This window comes from Budorcas taxicolor, chromosome 21 (genome assembly GCF_023091745.1).
Source record: "Budorcas taxicolor isolate Tak-1 chromosome 21, Takin1.1, whole genome shotgun sequence".
Classification (NCBI taxonomy): Eukaryota; Metazoa; Chordata; class Mammalia; order Artiodactyla; family Bovidae; genus Budorcas; species Budorcas taxicolor.
The window spans coordinates 71633762-71650390 of record NC_068930.1 but is presented as its reverse complement, the minus strand read 5'-3'; the positions used below and the strand labels follow the sequence as shown (position 1 = coordinate 71650390).

The 16629-nt window shown below is 50.6% G+C and overlaps 1 protein-coding gene and 1 non-coding gene across 2 annotated transcripts; one reads left to right on the top strand and one right to left on the bottom strand.

Annotated features, from left to right (window-relative positions):
- Positions 1 to 7953: 7953 nt before the first annotated feature.
- LOC128066675 (ras-related protein Rap-2c-like) lies at positions 7954 to 9228 on the top strand. The gene has a single exon (XM_052659757.1). The coding sequence runs from the start codon at positions 7985 to 7987 to the stop codon at positions 8585 to 8587; it is 603 nt and encodes a 200-aa protein (XP_052515717.1). The 5' UTR covers positions 7954 to 7984; the 3' UTR covers positions 8588 to 9228.
- A 2047-nt stretch (positions 9229 to 11275) lies between these two features.
- Positions 11276 to 11348, bottom strand: TRNAE-UUC (transfer RNA glutamic acid (anticodon UUC)). Its single transcript has one exon. It is a non-coding gene; the product is annotated as a tRNA-Glu (tRNA).
- Between the last annotated feature and the right edge of the window lie 5281 nt (positions 11349 to 16629).

The window sequence follows — 16629 nt, the reverse complement described above, 5'->3', positions numbered from 1 at the left end:
TGTTCCGGCCCAGACATCATCTGTAATAAGGTACAATTTTATATACATGTTCTTGCGTCTCCTTTGTCCTATCTCTTGAGCGTTTGGGTCTTGGGCAAGAGTAATGAGATGTCACTTACTGGGTTCTTTCACACCTCTGCATTAACCACTGCCTTATCCCGTATGATTCTATACAGTCTTTTGCATGCAAACAGCCTCAACAAGCAATTAGCAAATTTATTTCATTAGTATACTGAAAAAAAAAATACCAGGATAAATTGGGGTTTCACTCAGAAAGGCAAGCATTTATTCAACTATTCAACAAATATGATCAGTTTAGCTATGATGTATCAGAAGCATTCTTAAAATTCAGGATGTCATACAAAACTGCATAATAAAAAATACAGGACTTATGGGGAAAATGAGGTTAGGGGAGGATACTCAAAATACTTCATCAGTGGTACAGTTTTAAAAAGATGGGAGCATGGGACTTCCCTGGTGGGCCAGTGGTTAAGAAACTGTCTGCCAGTGCAGGGGACACAGGCTCCATCCGTGGTCGGGGGAGCCTCCACCTGCCGTGGGGCAACTAAGCCCACGCCCAGCCCCTACTGAGCCCGTGCTCCACAACAAGAGACGCCGCTGCAGGTAGAGAAAGCCCGCATTCAGCAATGGAGACCCAGCACAGGCAAAAATTAATAAAGATGGGAACCTAGTAAAAAAAAGGTTAGCACAGTTGTACAAGTTAAATTGTTTTTTAAAAAGACATAAGTACTACAAAGGGGGCTTCCCTATGGCTCAGATGATAAAGAATACTCTTACATGCAGGAGACCTGGGTTCGAGCCCCTGAAGAAGGAAATGGCAAACGCTCCAGTATTCTGGCCTGGAGAATCCCATGGACAGAGGAGCTGGGTGGGCTACTGTCCATGGAGTTGAAAAGAACGGGACACGAGTGAGCAACTAACACTTTCACTTTTTTTTTTTTCACTGCAAAAGATATGATTCTTTATCTGAAGCTTGATTCTTTATCTGAAGTTTGAAGTTTGCTTGTGGAAGTAGGCGTCAGAAGGGTTGCAGCTTCTGAGGTATTGGTGAGGTGGTTGGAAGGTCGTAACTCCAGTGTGGATGAGGGTTAGAAGGAAACTGGGAGACATCTGAAGTGTGTGAGTGTGTTTTCCTACACACCTCAGTTCAGCTGGTGGAGTTTTCTGTGTTCATGTAGGGTTTCTTGTAAACAAAACCACACAAAATGCAAAATTCACATTATGCTCGAACTGTTTCCTAATTGTTAAATGGTGTTGGAACAAATTCACCTTTTCAAAGCAAGTATCAGAGCAGGACTGTAGTTGTGGAGCACCTACTGTGTGGGGGGCACTGCCCGACGCACAGTAGGTTCAGTAATATAGTGTTTCTGCCCTCATGGGAGATACATTGTAATGAGGGAAACAATAAACAAATAATCAATTTCATATCATATAATTTGCATACCACCTTCCCCCAAGTTCATACGTTGATACCTAACCCCCACGGTGATGGTGTTTGGAGGTGGGGCCTTTGGGGGTGATTAGGTCCTGAGAGAGGAGCCTCATGGACGGAATTAGTGTTTTTATAAAATGGACCCCTCCCACCCCTGCCCAAGCTCCCTTGCCCTTCCACCACAGGAGGACGCAGCAAGAAAACAGTTACGAATGAGCCAGGAAGCGTCTCTTTGCCGAGTCTGCTGGTGCCTCGGCCTTAGATTTCCCAGTCTCCAGAAACGTGAGCGATGAATCCCCAGTCTCTGGGGTTCTGTCATAGCAGCCCAAAGGAGCTCAGCAGGGCAGTGAGCTGTGGGTTCATGGCAGGTGGAGTTGTATCCCCCCAAATTCCTGGGCTGAAGCCCCAGCCCTCTTACAGGTTAAGGTGTTAGTTCCCTGGGCTGCTGTTAACTGGGTGACTCACACGGAAACATACAATCTCACAGTCTGGAGGCCAGGACCCTCAGATCAGGGTGTTGGCAGGGTTCATTCCTCCCGTGGGCTGTGAGGAGGAATTCGTTCCATGCCTTTCCCTCAATTCTTAGTGATTTTCTAGCAGTCTTTGGCGTCCTCGGCTGCAGAAACTCTGCCCCGTCTCTGCCCTCCTCTGTGTGTGCCGCTCTTCCTGTCTGCGTGTGGGCCCACGTGTCCCCTTTCATGAGGCACCAGTCATCCTAGAGCTGGGGCTCAACCTGCTCAAGCAGCACCTCATCTTAACTGATTATATCTGAAAACACCTTATTTCCAAAAAACATCACATTCTGAAGTACTGAAGGCTAAAACTTCAACACATGGATTTGGGGGGATACAATTCCACCTGTAACTTACTAAAGCGATAAGGGAAGACCCCTTTCAGTAAGTGATATTTGAGCAAGAGACTTAAATAAAATGGATGGAGTAAGGGACCTCCCTGGTGGTCTAGTGGTTCAGACTGCTGCTGCTGCTGCTGCTAAGTCGACTCTGTGCGACCCCATAGACGGCAGCCCACCAGGCTTCCCCGTCCCTGGGATTCTCCAGGCAAGAACACTAGAGTGGGTTGCCATTTCCTTCTCCAATGCATGAAAGTGAAAAGTGAAAGTGAAGTCACTCAGTCGTGTCTGACTCTTCGCGACCCCATAGACTGCAGCGCACCAGGCTCCTCCATCCATGCGATTTTCCAGGCAAGAGTACTGGAGTGGGGTGCCATCGCCTTCTCCAAGTGGTTCAGATTACATGCTGCCAATGCAGGGGGCCCAGGTTCAATCCCTGGTTAGGGACGAAGAATTGATGCTTTTGAGCTGTGGAGCTAGAGAAGACTCTTGAGAGTCCCTTGGACTGCAAGGAGATCAAACCAGTCAATCCTAAAGGAAATCAGTCCTGAATATTCACGGAAGAACTGATGCTGAATCCAAAGCTCCACAATTTTGGCCACTTAATGTGAAGAGCCAACTCGTTGGAAAACACCCTGATGCTGGGAAAGATTGAGGGCAGGAGGAGAAGAGGGTTGCAGAGAATGAGATGGTTGGATGGCATCACTGAACTCAGTGGACACGGGTTTGATCAAACTCTGGGAGATAGTGAAGGACAGTGAAGCCTGGCCTGCTGCAGTCAGTGGAGTTGCAAGGAGTTGGACATGGCTGAGTGACTGACCGACAACAGCAAGGAACTAGATCCTGCACGCCACAAATAAGAGCCTGCACGCCGCAGCTAAGGCCTGGTGCATCCAATAAAGTTTTTAAACAGTGAGGGAGTGAGCCACGCAGACATCTGAGGAACAGAATTCAAGGGGGAGAGAAGAGCGAATATGAAAATTCTGTGATGGGAAAAAGAGATTGTCCTGCCCGAGGAACAGGTCATCGTGTCTAGAAGGCAGCGAGAAAAGTGGTAAGAGAGGAGGTGAGAAACAGAATGATTCATCAACAGGAAATCCATCAACTTACAGTCATTAAATTCTCAAAAGTAAAGAAGAAAAACCTTATCAATTTGTCAGAGTCCAAAAAACCAAAACCAAAACAAACTAATAAAAAACTGCTGTTGTTCCCAGTAAAAATGCTAAGGTATACATAGACAATAACTTTCTCTTACGATAAAAAGTATCAGAGTACACAAGCATACATCATATTACTCATGCAATGTAAAGACATTTCTGTTGTTCAGAAATGTGGAGGGACGCCAGCAATTACCTCTTTGGTTCAATATTGTTATTTTGGTTCAATATTGTTATATTTGCTAAAGCAATAAGAGAAGCAAGGGAAATAAGTAATATTCTCCTCGCTGTTTGCAGATCATATGTTCCTACACACACCCCCCCACAATGAGGTATTCTCAGCAATTAGAACTGAATCCCACATATAGAGATCAGACTTACAGCTGTGAAGGGGGAAGGGAGGAGGGAGAGGGATGAGCTGGGAATTTGGGGTTGGTAGATGCAAATCATTACATTTAGGATGGATAAACAAAACCATAAAACAACAAGGTCCTATTATATATCACAGGAAACTATATCCAATCTCTTGGGGTAAATCATAATGGGAAATGATTTTTAAAAGAATATATATGTGTATAACTGAGTCGCTTTGCTATACCACAGATATTGGCACCACACTGTAAAGCAACTAAACTTCGATTTAAAAGTAAGTAGAGCTGAGTCGGTTGTCCCTTATGCTCTAGACTCATGTGCTCTGGGCCCACTTTCTTGTCCCAGCCATGGCTACAGCAACCACCTGGTTGTGCAGGTGGGGCCTGGCTGCCACGTGCCTCAGCTGCACTGCACACCCCTGGGTCTCTACTGCTGCTGCTTGGGATGCTTCTGGAGTTCACTCAACCTCCCGGACACACGTGCACCCCGGAACAGGGAGTCTGCAGGGCAACCCTGGAGCCGTAAGGAATGGGTGCCAGTGGATACATGCCTCCCGGGCTTCTGTGCATCAGTGGACAGTTCTGACATCCTACACGTTTTCTCAAGTACTCCACAGCAATAACTCAAGAATACACGTGCTGTGGGATTCCCCGCACTTTCCCTGTCTCTCTCTTCCAGGGCCTCCATTCTGGATCCCAGTGATCACTTCCAAAAATGAACTATTTGCCCACTAGACCAAGTCCCATGTCATAGATTCTGCTTTGGGAGGGAATCTGAATTAAGAGAGTTAGTACCAGAAGAGGCTGTAGAAAGCAAAAGTTAGGGGTAGAATTCTAAGATGCATCACACACCCTTCAGACCCACGGCAGGGCCCTGACTGCTGGTGCTGAGTGAGTCGGTGATGAGCTCTGGCCTGTGGCATAGTTGTCATGACTTGCTAGAGGTGGATTAGGATGTGATTCAGGCGGCAGGGGAAGCGCAGACCTCCACGCTAGCAGTGCAACTCCAACTGCATTGAGGCAATGGTGATAAGATGGACTACGGGGCTGGCTGACTTCTGTTAAGGGTTTTAAAAGCCTCAAATAATAATGACAGGCTCAGACCAGCCAACTGTCAATTTAAGGCTCTCTGTGAATGTCCGTTAGTCTCATGGCAGCCTGAAGAAGCCCTTGCCTCCTGCAGGCACAGGGCACGGTGCGGTGAAAACCCGGCCCGGGATTATTCACATCTCTGAATAACGTTGGTTCTATTTCTCCCTTCAACCACGTTTAAACTCCTGTTTAACCTATCAATGGGTGTTTGTGTTAAGAAAAATCATGAATTATTATATTTTCCATTTCTAGAAGGCTTGTTGTTGTTTGGGCGTTAACTTACAGCCAACTCTTCGGGACCCCATGGGCTGCAGCACAGCAGGCTTCCCTGTCCTTCACCATCTCCTGGAGTTTGCTCAGATTTGAGTCCGTTGAATTGGTGATGCTATCCAGCCATCTCATCCTCTGCCGCCCTTTTCTCCTTTTGCTTTCAATCTTTCCCAGCATCAGGGCCTTTTCCAATGAGTCTGCTCTTTGCATCAGGTGGCCAAAGGATTGAAGGATTTTTTGGGGGAAGGGGGCGGGGGAGGTAAAGGGTAGAGATTTTTTAAAATTACTTGACCATAGTTTATAGTCTCTTATTCCTTGCTCATATTTTTAAGCTTTTCTTTTAAATCTTTAAACACATATAATTATTTTGTATGTCTAATAACACTAATATCCACAGGTTTCTGGATGTGATTTTATTGTCTGGTGTTTCCAACGGCTGTCACTCAGAGTGAAGTTTTCCTCATGTGTTTTGTGACTTGTTTTGACCGTGAGTTGCCTAAGTTCCCTCAAAAGTTATCCAAGGGGAGTTGTTGAAACCTGTGTGGAACTTGCATTTCTCTGGAGAATATTTACAGCTTATCTTTAAAAAAATATTTTTAGTTTTGTTATCCTGCAGTCAGAGAATAAGTCTTGTAAAATCTGTTTAGAAATCAAGTTGTCTGTTGTAGTAAGTATATAATTAATATTATACACTAAGGATGTTCTGTGCTGTTTATAAAAAGCACATTCTGTCACTGACCACAGACAGTGAAGTGCAGGATGTCTTATCGTCACTTAAACTTTGAGTCTGTGCTGCCAGGGAGGCAGGAAACTCCAGCTCCGTCAGTCTTGGGGTGCGGCCCCTCAGGCTGCACTGGAATGAGGGAGATTCATTGGTACCCCAAGCCTAGGGGGAGGGGCTATCTCATCTCCACTTCTAGCCCAGGCCTGCAGGTCTCCTGAAGCCCTCGGGCACCTGAGTGCCTGCAGCAGACAGTGAGCAGGGCTTACTCAGGTGTGCAATCCCAGGACTTCGTGCCCTGTCTCCTCTATCCCCGCACAGCCTTTCTCCTCTGACATCAAGGAACAGCAAGACGGTTGTGTAGCCGGAGTAGAAGCTTGAAAATGACTGGGGCAGGGGAGTCAGCCCTGAGGAGCCCCTTTAGATGACCCCAAAGCGCAGATGCCCAGGGCTTTCCCTGGCTGCCTGCTGCTGGGTGAATGGGTACATGCTTCCTTGTCTAGGTTGGGATGGAGTCAGGAGGGCACAACAGAAAGCCAGGAGGGTGTAAGTGGGGAAGTGAGATGTGATCAACGTTTCATAAAGTTCTGGACTTTATAAAAGTTGGACCTTGGACTCCGCTCAGTGACAAGAGGGGGCTTGCGGGGCCCGAAGGAAGGCAGGGAGGGGCATGAGGGGCCCAGACCACGGAATGGGGGCCAGGAGGGAGTGACGTGGGACCCTCGGCCTGAAGCTCCTTCACACGCTACCTCTTCCCTGGGGTCCCCAGGCCTGGAGAGGGGCCACAGCGGCACGCCTCTCCAGGCCTGACTTTGAGTGAGGCCAGTCTGGCTTCGGGCCACGAGACTAGATCTGAAATGTGAAGAAATGCGGCTATTTCCCGGTTGATGTGGAAGGGATCCGGTTACCATTTGCTCCGGGACAGAAGGGGTTCTCCTCGGAGGGAGGGCAGGGAGCCGGGGCTGAGGGAGGGGTCCCCGCCGGCCCGCCCGCCCGCCCGCGGGGTCCTGGGGAAGACGGAGCGGGGCCGGGCAGCTCGGACCGAGCGGAGACAGAGGCCGGGGTTGCGCGGCCGGTGGGCGAGGCCGGGGCCCGGCCGCTCGGGCCGGGGGCGGGGCAGACGCTGCGCGGGGCGAGGGAACTGGGGCCGGCGGAGGGGCGCGCGGGGCCCGGGTCTGGGGCGGGTGGCCTCTGAGCCGCAGCGGGCAGAGCCGGGCGGGGAGGGCGGGCTTGTGCGCAGACGAGTTAGCTTACCCGCGCGCGGGCTGGAGCCCGCGCCCCGGCCCCCGGGTCCCGCCCCTCCCCTCCCTCCCCGCCCCTCCCCTCCCCTCCCTCCCCGCCCCTCCCCTCCCCTCCCTCCCCGCCCCTCCCCTCCCCTCCCTCCCCGCCCCTCCCCTCCCCTCCCTCCCCGCCCCTCCCCTCCCCTCCCTCCCCGCCCCTCCCCTCCCCTCCCTCCCCGCCCCTCCCCTCCCCTCCCTCCCCGCCCCTCCCCTCCCCTCCCCTCCCTCCCCGCCCCTCCCCTCCCCTCCCTCCCCGCCCCTCCCCTCCCCTCCCTCCCCTCCCCTCCCTCCCCGCCCCTCCCCTCCCTCCCCGCCCCTCCCCTCCCTCCCCGCCCCTCCCCTCCCTCCCCGCCCCTCCCCTCCCCTCCCCTCCCTCCCCGCCCCTCCCCTCCCTCCCCGCCCCCCTCGCCCCTCCCTCCCCGCCCCCTCGCCCCTCCCCCCGCCCCCCTCGCCCCTCCCCCCGCCCCCCTCGCCCCTCCCCCCGCCCCTTCGCCCCTCCCCTCCCCTCCCTCCCCGCCCCTCCCCTCCCTCCTCCCTCCCCGCCCCTCCCCTCCCGCCCCCCTCGCCCCTCCCTCCCCTCCCTCCCCTCCCTCCCCGCCCCCCTCGCCCTCCCTCCCCGCCCCCTCGCCCCTCCCCCCGCCCCCCTCGCCCCTCCCCCCGCCCCCCTCGCCCCTCCCTCCCCGCCCCCTCGCCCCTCCCCCCGCCCCCCGCCCCGCTCGGCCCCCGCCAGGCCCCCGCCTCCGCGCGCCATTCCTTCCGCCGCGCGTCCCGCCAGCCGCGCGCTTCGGCCATGGCGAGCCTGGGGCTGAGACCGGCCAAGGGGTACCGGGTGGTGCTGCTGGGCAGCGTGGCGGTGGGCAAGACGGCGCTCGCCACGCAGTTCGCCTGCGGCAGCTTCCCCGAGCAGTGCGAGCCGTCGGTGGAGGAGCTCTTCAGCAAGGTGATCGAGGTGAACGCGGCGCCCGCCCTTCTGGAGATCGTGGACACGGTGGGCGCCGATCACCTGGTCACCCTCAAGGACCTGTACATCAAGAACAGCGACGGCTTCGTGGTGCTCTACAGCGTGTGCAGCGAGGCCTCGTTCGAGGCGGTGCGGCCGCTGCGCGAGCGCATGGGCCGGCTGCGGGGGCCCAAGGCCGTGCCGCTGGTGCTCGTAGGCACCAAGGCCGACCTGGACGCCCAGCGCCAGGTGCTGACGTCTCAGGGCCGCGCGCTGGCCCGCGAGTGGCGGTGCCCGTTCCTGGAGGTCACGGCCAAGAGCAAACTGATGGTGGACCAGGTGTTCACGCAGGTGGTGCGCGAGATGGAGGCCCTGGCCCCGCCCGAGGAAGTGGTTCCCGCGGTCCCCACCAACGCGCAGGAGACGTGGCCGTCCGAAAGATTCATCGGCTGACGCGCGGCGGTTCCTCTTGCCTGTATTCGTCGCTTTTCGTGATTTCTGAAGCTCCCTTTGCTCCTCTGCGTTTTTAAAGAAAGTTATTCCGCTGTGAACAAGTGGTTACTTCTATATATTGACTCAAATCCGTGCCTCAGACTGTCCACAGAGCTTCTTAAATATTTGTCGAGAACTTTGCAGCTGTGTTTACTTCTGACAGTGCTGGAGGAGAAACCAAAAATCAGTTTTTTACCTCCTGTATGAAGAAAGCCTACCCTTTTCTTCAGTGGAATTTGTTACAGGATTTTTTTTTTGGTCATAATTAATACCTTCCAGTGTCATCTGACGTTTGATATTGATTGAGGAACATGAACTGATGTTTCAGCTTTCCATTCCATGAGGCTCTGATGTGTTTCCCTGTCATTTACAGCCTTGAATTGCAGTAGTATTTTCCTCTCTGCGTACTTCTAAATATAGTTATGACATACGTAGCCATGGTTTGAAAGGGATACTGTATACTCTGGGAGGGGAAAAATCAACTGTGTGCTCCGGCAGAGATAGCTCAGCTCTGCCTTCAGTTTTGTAATTGACATCTAGTCGATTTCTGCATCTGTCCATCTGTCGATTAAGTGAAAATAAAATGACTTTAGAAGTCGATAGTTTTTGATATTTGTCTTTCTGAAACTTAAACTCCAAGTTCCTAAGGTTTCCGTATACCATATCTTTGCTTTTCAGTTATTTTCCAGGACAAGTTAGTTACTAGAGTGAACATGGCCCCACATCTTTCTCTGTTTCTGCAGAAGTGCTTTCGATTACAAGTTTTTTTTTTTTTCTCGTGTCTTGCCAGAGTCGGATACGTTGTCTGAATACCTGCCTAGTTTAACACCAGTACAAAACATGAAGAAATAGAAACAAAACATGGAGAATCTTTTTGTAATGATAGTAGAGATCTTTCTTGCACTGGCTTAATTTAAAAAATTGGTCTTTGATATGAGTTGCTTGTGTTTATTTGCACAAGTTAGTAATTTTACCTCCCCCACTGCAACCAGTTTTTAAAATTTAGGAACCTAGATTAGCCATTTGAAGTGAAAGTCGCTCAGTCGTGTCCGACTCTTTGCGGTCCCATGAACTATACATAGTCCTGGCCAGGATACTGGAGTGGGTAACCCAGGGGATCTTCCCAACTTAGGGATTGAGCCTAGGTCTCCCACATTGCAGGCGGATTCTTTACCAGTTGAGCCACCAGGGAAGCCTATAGCCATCTGAACATCTTTCTAAGAAAAAAATAAAACGACAAAGCTCTGCCTGAGATCTAAAATAATTCCATTAAAGGAAAGTTAAAGAGCGGCGGCTACACTAGGCTCTGGGCATTACATTTACATTATATATGATGTTTGACTAGAAGAATGGATTTTAACGCACACAGAAATATTTGAGAACCTCACAGTGCCTGAGAACTAGTTTACCCCAAGGAGGGGGCTAGGCTGGGACCTCCCCTGTCTCCTACTGCTTTCTCTTTCCTCTGGACATTGGGGATGGGGTGGCTGGGCGCTTCCTTTCGAGCCTTGAAACCCAGCTAGCCCACGGCTCTGCTCTGACCGTCTCTCCTGGGGTCACTGCTCCTGGCAGTATTACCTCACACCCGCTCACCCGCTTCCGGAATCATCATTTCTCCAGGGGATGGTTCAGACATAGGGAGTGGGGAGGGGTGGCAGTCAGGAAGCCTCTCCTGGCCTCAGCTTGGTCCCACGCGGCCCCCTTCTGCTGAAGCAGAGGTAAAAACCCAAGACCCTTCCCTGACCAGATGTGGGCTTCACAGAGAAAGCCCGGGGTGGCTGGGGGAGCCGTGGGAGTGGGAAGGTGAACAGCAGTCCCCGCCCAGCCCTGAGAGCTGGGTCCCCAGGACTGGAAGTGGGCGACCCCTTCACCCTGCCTTATTCCACTTGCTTATGCTGCGGCCTCTGGGGAGGTTTTGTGTCCCTGGATCCCAGGCCCTCTGGATATCAGGCCTGATTCAGGAAAAAAATTAACTTACAGCCATTTCTTTCTTTAAATTATTAGACTCGTCTCAGACTACCACTCAGATCCAGGTGTCCAGCTTGGAGGCCAGGGGCATTCCTAACTGACCGGTCATGACCAGTCAACATGAATGACCGGGCGCACGTGGTGAGCTCCTGTGACCGCTGGAATATGCATGGAGCAGCTTTCTGGGTGTATATGCACACACGCGCACACAATTAAAGACCCACACCCTGCTTTTCTTTCTCTTCCCGCATTTCTAGTTTCTAATTTATTTACGTTCCTTACAAGTTGCCTGCATCCCTCTGGCCTCGGTGAGTTAGCAAGTGGCTGACAGGGCCCCTCGTCACAGTGCTGTGGTACTGGAAGCCCTGTGCCCGGGAGAGGGACAGTGAAACTGTGGCAGCCTGACTCTACAGCTGGGAAGGGGTGCTCACATCTCCAGCCCTTCGCATAAGACCAGGTTGTAGACTGTGTACCCACCTGGTATAACTGGGGAATGCGAAGCTGGTTTCCAAAGATGATGGAACAGTCCCTTACCCACAAGAAGGGTGAGTGCTTCCGAGTCTCCAACTGCCCCGCCACTCAGCACGGACAGATCTCTTTCTTGCCGATGTGTTATGGTTTCAGTTCGTGTTATTCAGATTGCGGGTAATGTAAGTTTTTGTTGTTGTTGCAGGATCTCACTTCCCTAACCAGGGATCGAACCTGGGCCCTCAGCAGTGAAAGCGCCAAGTCCTAACCACTGGACCACCAGGGAACTGGTGATGCTGAGAATTCTTTTGGAGATGTTTTTTTCTATATTTCAGCCATGCCATGTAGCATGCGGGATCTGAGTTCCCAACCAGGGATCAAACCCTTGCCCCCTGCATTGGGAGTTGGGAGTCTTAGCCACTAGACCACCAGGGAAGTCCCTCTTTGCCCATTTTTGAATCAGGTTATTTTTCCATTGTTAATTTTTAGGAGGTCTCTATATATTCTGGATGTTAATTTTGTATCAGGTATGTGATTTGCAAATATTATTTCCCATTCTGTGGGTTGCCCTTTTACTCTGTTGATAATGTATTTTGGTGCACAAAATTCAAATTTTTTCATGAAATCCAATTGCCCAGCTTTTCTTTTGTTGTCTGTGCGTTTTGCGTCATTTCAAAGAAATCACTGCCAAATTCAAAGTTTCCAAGTTTTGACATATGAAAACATAGGTTAAGGACTATTCTATAGCTTTGGTCTATATTTTATCTTTTATGCGGGTACTGTACTGTTCTGGTTACTAAAGTATTGTAGCAGTTTTGAAACCAGGAAGTATGTCTTCCAGCTTTATTCTTTTTCCAGGTTGCTTTGGCTGTTGGGGATCCCTTGGGACTCCATATGAATTTTATAATAAGTTTTTCTATTTCTGAAAAGATGTCATTGGAATTTTTATAGGGATTGCATTGAATCTATGGATTGCTTTGTATAGTATTGATGTGTTAATGATATGAGGTCTTCCAATCATAAATATGGAATCCATTTATTTGTGTCTTTTCATTTTTTAGCAATGGATTGTCATCTTCATTGTACAGGTCTTTTCACCTCCTTGGTTAAGTTTATTTCTAGTACTTTACTCTTTCTGATGGTATTGTAAATGGAATTGTTTTCTTAATTTCCTTTTTGGATTGCTCATTGTTAGTGTATAGAAATGCAACTGATTTCTGTCCGTTGACTCTGTATCCTGCCGCTTTGTTGAATTTACCACTTCTAACAGTTTTGAGTTGTTTTTCTTTCATGGAATCTTTACCGGTTTCTCCACATAAGATGATGTGAGCAGAGATACTTTGACTTCTTCCTTCCCAATTTGGGTGCCTTTTATCTCTTTACTTGCCCTCGTTGCTCTGGCGAGGATTCCAGTACAGTGTTGAGTGGAAGTGGTGAAGGCAGACATCTCTGCCCTGTGCCTGTTCCTGATCTTAGAGGGAAAGTTTTCAGCCTTTCATCTCTGAGTAGAATGTTCATTGCGGGCTTTTATATATTCAGTTTCCATTACATTTAGGTGATTTCCTTCTATTTCTAGTTTGTTGAGTGTTTTTTTTTAGTGAAAGGGTTTGAATTTTGTTAAATTATTTTTGGGGCATCAAATATGGTATATACATTGATTTTTTTGTTTTTAAATTTTGTCTACACTGGGTCTTTGTTGCCCTGGGGATCTTAGTTCCTCAGCCAGGAATGAAGCCACGCCCCGTGTTATAAGGGCAGAGTCTTAACCGTTAGACCACCAGGGAAGTCCCACATGGATTAATTTTTGTATGTTGAACCCCTCATGCATTCCAGGAATAAATTCCTCTTGTTCATGGTGTATAAGACTTTTTATGCATTGTTAAATTCTCTTTGCTAGTATTTCATTGACGACATAGTTGATTTTTCCCCCAGTTTTATTGAGATATATTTGACACAGAACATTGTGTAGTATACACTGTAATGCTGTGTACACATTACGGTGTACAATGTGATGGTTTGATACACATATATATTATTGATACAAAATGATTAACACCGTTCAGTTAGATAACACGTCCTTCACCTCCCATGATTATCATTTGTGTTGTTGTTGTGATAAGAACATTAAAGATCTACTCTCCCAGCAACTTTGAGTATGATTTTTATCCTCTATTCCCTATCTGCTTCATGTTTTCTTTCCTCTCAGCCTGGACCTCGGCTGATTAGAGTTCTTTACCCAGTAGAAAGACCCAAGCATTCATTCCCAAAGGATACGAGTCCTGTGTAGGTTTCTGCCACTTTTTGGTTAATACCGCTTTATGATAACCTTTTGCTATTGGAACGGAAATACCAAGAGGCGTCTCAAAGAACCCACTTGGTCTCGGGGTACAACAGTTAGAGTTCCACCACCCACCCCTCAGCTCCCAAACTCCTGTATTCTGACTGCAGGGAAAACAGCACCAAATATTAGCCTGATTAAAGGTTACATCAGAAGTGGTGAGATGGAGCCCCATCCTCTCCGAGTGCAGTCTCCCAGCTGGTGCTGCCCTTGTCTTCAGAGGCCATCTTGCCTTCCCATCAGGCAGCGACTTCCGGGTGAGCACATAGAAGTAGAACCATTGCGTTCCATGGGCATTGCCTATTACTTTGTTTCTTCTGCTGTAAAATCAATCCCTTCGTCATAGAAATATTCTGCGGGGTACCAGGAAGGTCTACAAGGCATCCTGCAAATCTGTGATGGTGGTGCTGGCAGAAGCATTAGAGGCAGGAAGGCAAAGCCATATCCAGGATAAACGTCTGCCCCAGGGACAGCAAGCAGCTGCTCCTTCCCCAGTGGAAGAAATCTAATGTCATTGACTTTTCACCAAGTGACTAGTGTTCCCTTGGAAGATGACACCATAATAGGGGCTCAGTGTTGGTCTCTGCTGTAGGCAGTTTAGATCCTCGATGGTGATGAAGCCGGGTCAGATGTTTTGAGGCAAAGTCCATGATGTGGGGCCCATTCGTAGCATCCATCCCTACAGCCTTGGTTGCTTCGTGCATGGGCCCACTGAACAAACACCTGGGGGGAAGGCTAAAGTGGCTGAAAGGCACAGGATGGACTGTCTTGCCCAACTGATTCTTGAGATCCTCCTCTGCAGAGGTGCCTGAGGGTGGGTATTCATATGCAGTAAAGTACCTTCACAGTTGAAGGAGGTGCAGCCTCCTGTCTCTTCCCCAGGTCACCCTATTACCAGTCTTCCAATCTTGTTTTTTCCAACTCTCTGATGTTCCAGCCCAACCCATTAGCAACTGCCCGTTAATCAACTGTAGACCCATACTTCTAGCCACCTTGCAGTCCAGGCAAAGTGGTCAACAACCCAGCACTTGAATGCTTGAAGTGAAGACCACAGGGAGACTTTTCTTTCTTCACTCTCCTTTAGGGCCACCTCTAGGTGGGACTGTAGGGCTGCAGCCATCCACTTCTGGACCATCTGTAAACCAGGAGCGAGGTTTTTCCTCCTCAATCAACTAGTCATAAGGCCCTCCCCGTGAGGCCACAGGTCTGGACTGTGGGTGGGAGACCGGGCAGGTGGAGGAGATCAGAGAGACAGCCTACGAGCAGGTGTTGACAGACTCCTGAGGCACATGGTCTACCTTCAAAGGCACTGAGGACCACGAGTGTACCAAATGTCCTGCGGTGGTAGCACAGGGTCACCAGCTTCCCAGCCCACAGAGATGCACACACAATTACTGCCTGTGTGCCGGCCTGGCTCTTCCAGTGACACCGCAGTGGCCTCCCACTGAGCAGAAACAAGTTCACAGGACGTGACCCATGTGGATCAAGACAAAAACAAGAGCGCTCTGTAATCAGGTCCAAACACAGACAAAAGTGTGAATACTTTCAAAACCACAAAAAATGATCAAACACTCTCCACTCTTAGCTACTATGAGTGATGAATGCTTTTTTACCAAGTACAGGCTTCCCTCCTCAGAGATGAGTTGTTACAATATTCAAGCATGTAATTTCCCCCATTTCCCCACAGCATCTAATCCAGAGCAAAGCTCTGCTTCCGATTCAACTTTCACCAAAACCACCTCATACAAGCCCATAACCAGCTCTGTGCTGAAGCTGAAGCTCCAATACTTTGGCCACCTGATGCAAAGAACGGACTCATTGGAAAACGCCCTGATGCTGGGAAAGACTGAAGACAGGAGAAGCAGACGACAGAGGATGAGACGGTTGGATGACATCACTCAGTGGACTCACACTCACTCACATCGACTCAGTGGACATGAGTTTGGGCAAACTCCGGGAGATAGTGCAGGATAGGGAAGCCTGGCGTGCTGCAGTGCATGGGGTTGCAAAAGAGCCTGATACGACTGAGCTACTGAACCGCCTCGTGCAAGGCCATAACCAACTGAGAAACTTCATGGCTCCCAGGTCTGTGTTCCCCTTATTGCAATTGCAGAGTAAAGTCAACTTTTCTTTTTTGGTTGTGCCTCACAGCATGTCGGATCTTACTATCAGTTCCTAGACCAGGGATTGACCCTGCAGGGGAAGTGCAGAGTCCTAACCTCTGGTCTGACAGGGGAGTGCCCAGAGCAAGGCTAACTTGTCCGGCCATAGGTGTGCTGCTGTGGTCTTTAGCTGGAGGGCAGCCATACCACCCATCGCCACACCGCCCGCACCAGTGCTCATAAGGCCACATCATGTGTAGCAGCCAAACCTGTGGCCATCAGGGTGTATGCAGCAGAACCACTGCAGATAATCTAAGCAAGGCTGACATGAGGCACACGGCTCTGGCCTAGGCCTCTGAGAACGACTTCCAGAGGTGGGGGTGGGGTTCCACCCTCTGGCTCTGCCTCCAGAGTCAGGAGTCTGCCAAACATCCAGAGCTGCCATCCTAGGCTGCGGCAGCCAAAACAGATGCTCCTGCGGCTGCTGTCACTGCCGTCCCTGCCTGCCGGCACTCAGGCAGCTGGGAGGAGGCATCAGAACCTGCCCACCCCCTCTCCATCTTGCTTGTCAGCAGAAAAGAGCAGAGAGCAGCAAGGACATGGCCTCCGCTCCCTTCCCCCCTCCAAACCTCCTGGAAGATCAGGCAGTTGGCTGACTCCAATTTTCAAGCAGACCTGGGAGGGAGGAAGTGGAGACAGGCAGCCGCAGCGACTCCCCCAACGTGGCCTCTAGCAGCTGTGCGGCCCACTTCCAGATTTCTCTTTTTCCCTCTCTCAAAGAAAACCATACTTTTGTGTTCAGCTCCACAGGGTCCCCACTACTGACTGGCTCAGGGAGGATCCGCGACCACCCTGTGGTCTGGGTCTGGGACTCTAGGGTTCAGAGGGTTCCTGGGGTTCCCTGGGAAAGGGGGGCCGGCCCTGATTTATCGGGGGCGGGGGGCCGGGCGGGCAGGGTGGGGGGCCATTGTCAGATGCCCTCTGGTGAGACGCGGGCAGATGCTCAGTCCCAAAGGCATAAAGGCCCCGAGTCGTCGGAGGGCATCCTGGGGAGGGATGGCATTGGCGCGCTGAGGAAGCCCACGGCGGGGGGTGGGGGGCGATCCCTTCAGATCCCATCCCCGGCC

Bases quoted from the DNA above. Each gene is read 5' to 3' on its own strand.
- LOC128066675 (XM_052659757.1), top strand. From the start codon at position 7,985: ATGGCGAGCCTGGGGCTGAGACCGGCCAAGGGGTACCGGGTGGTGCTG.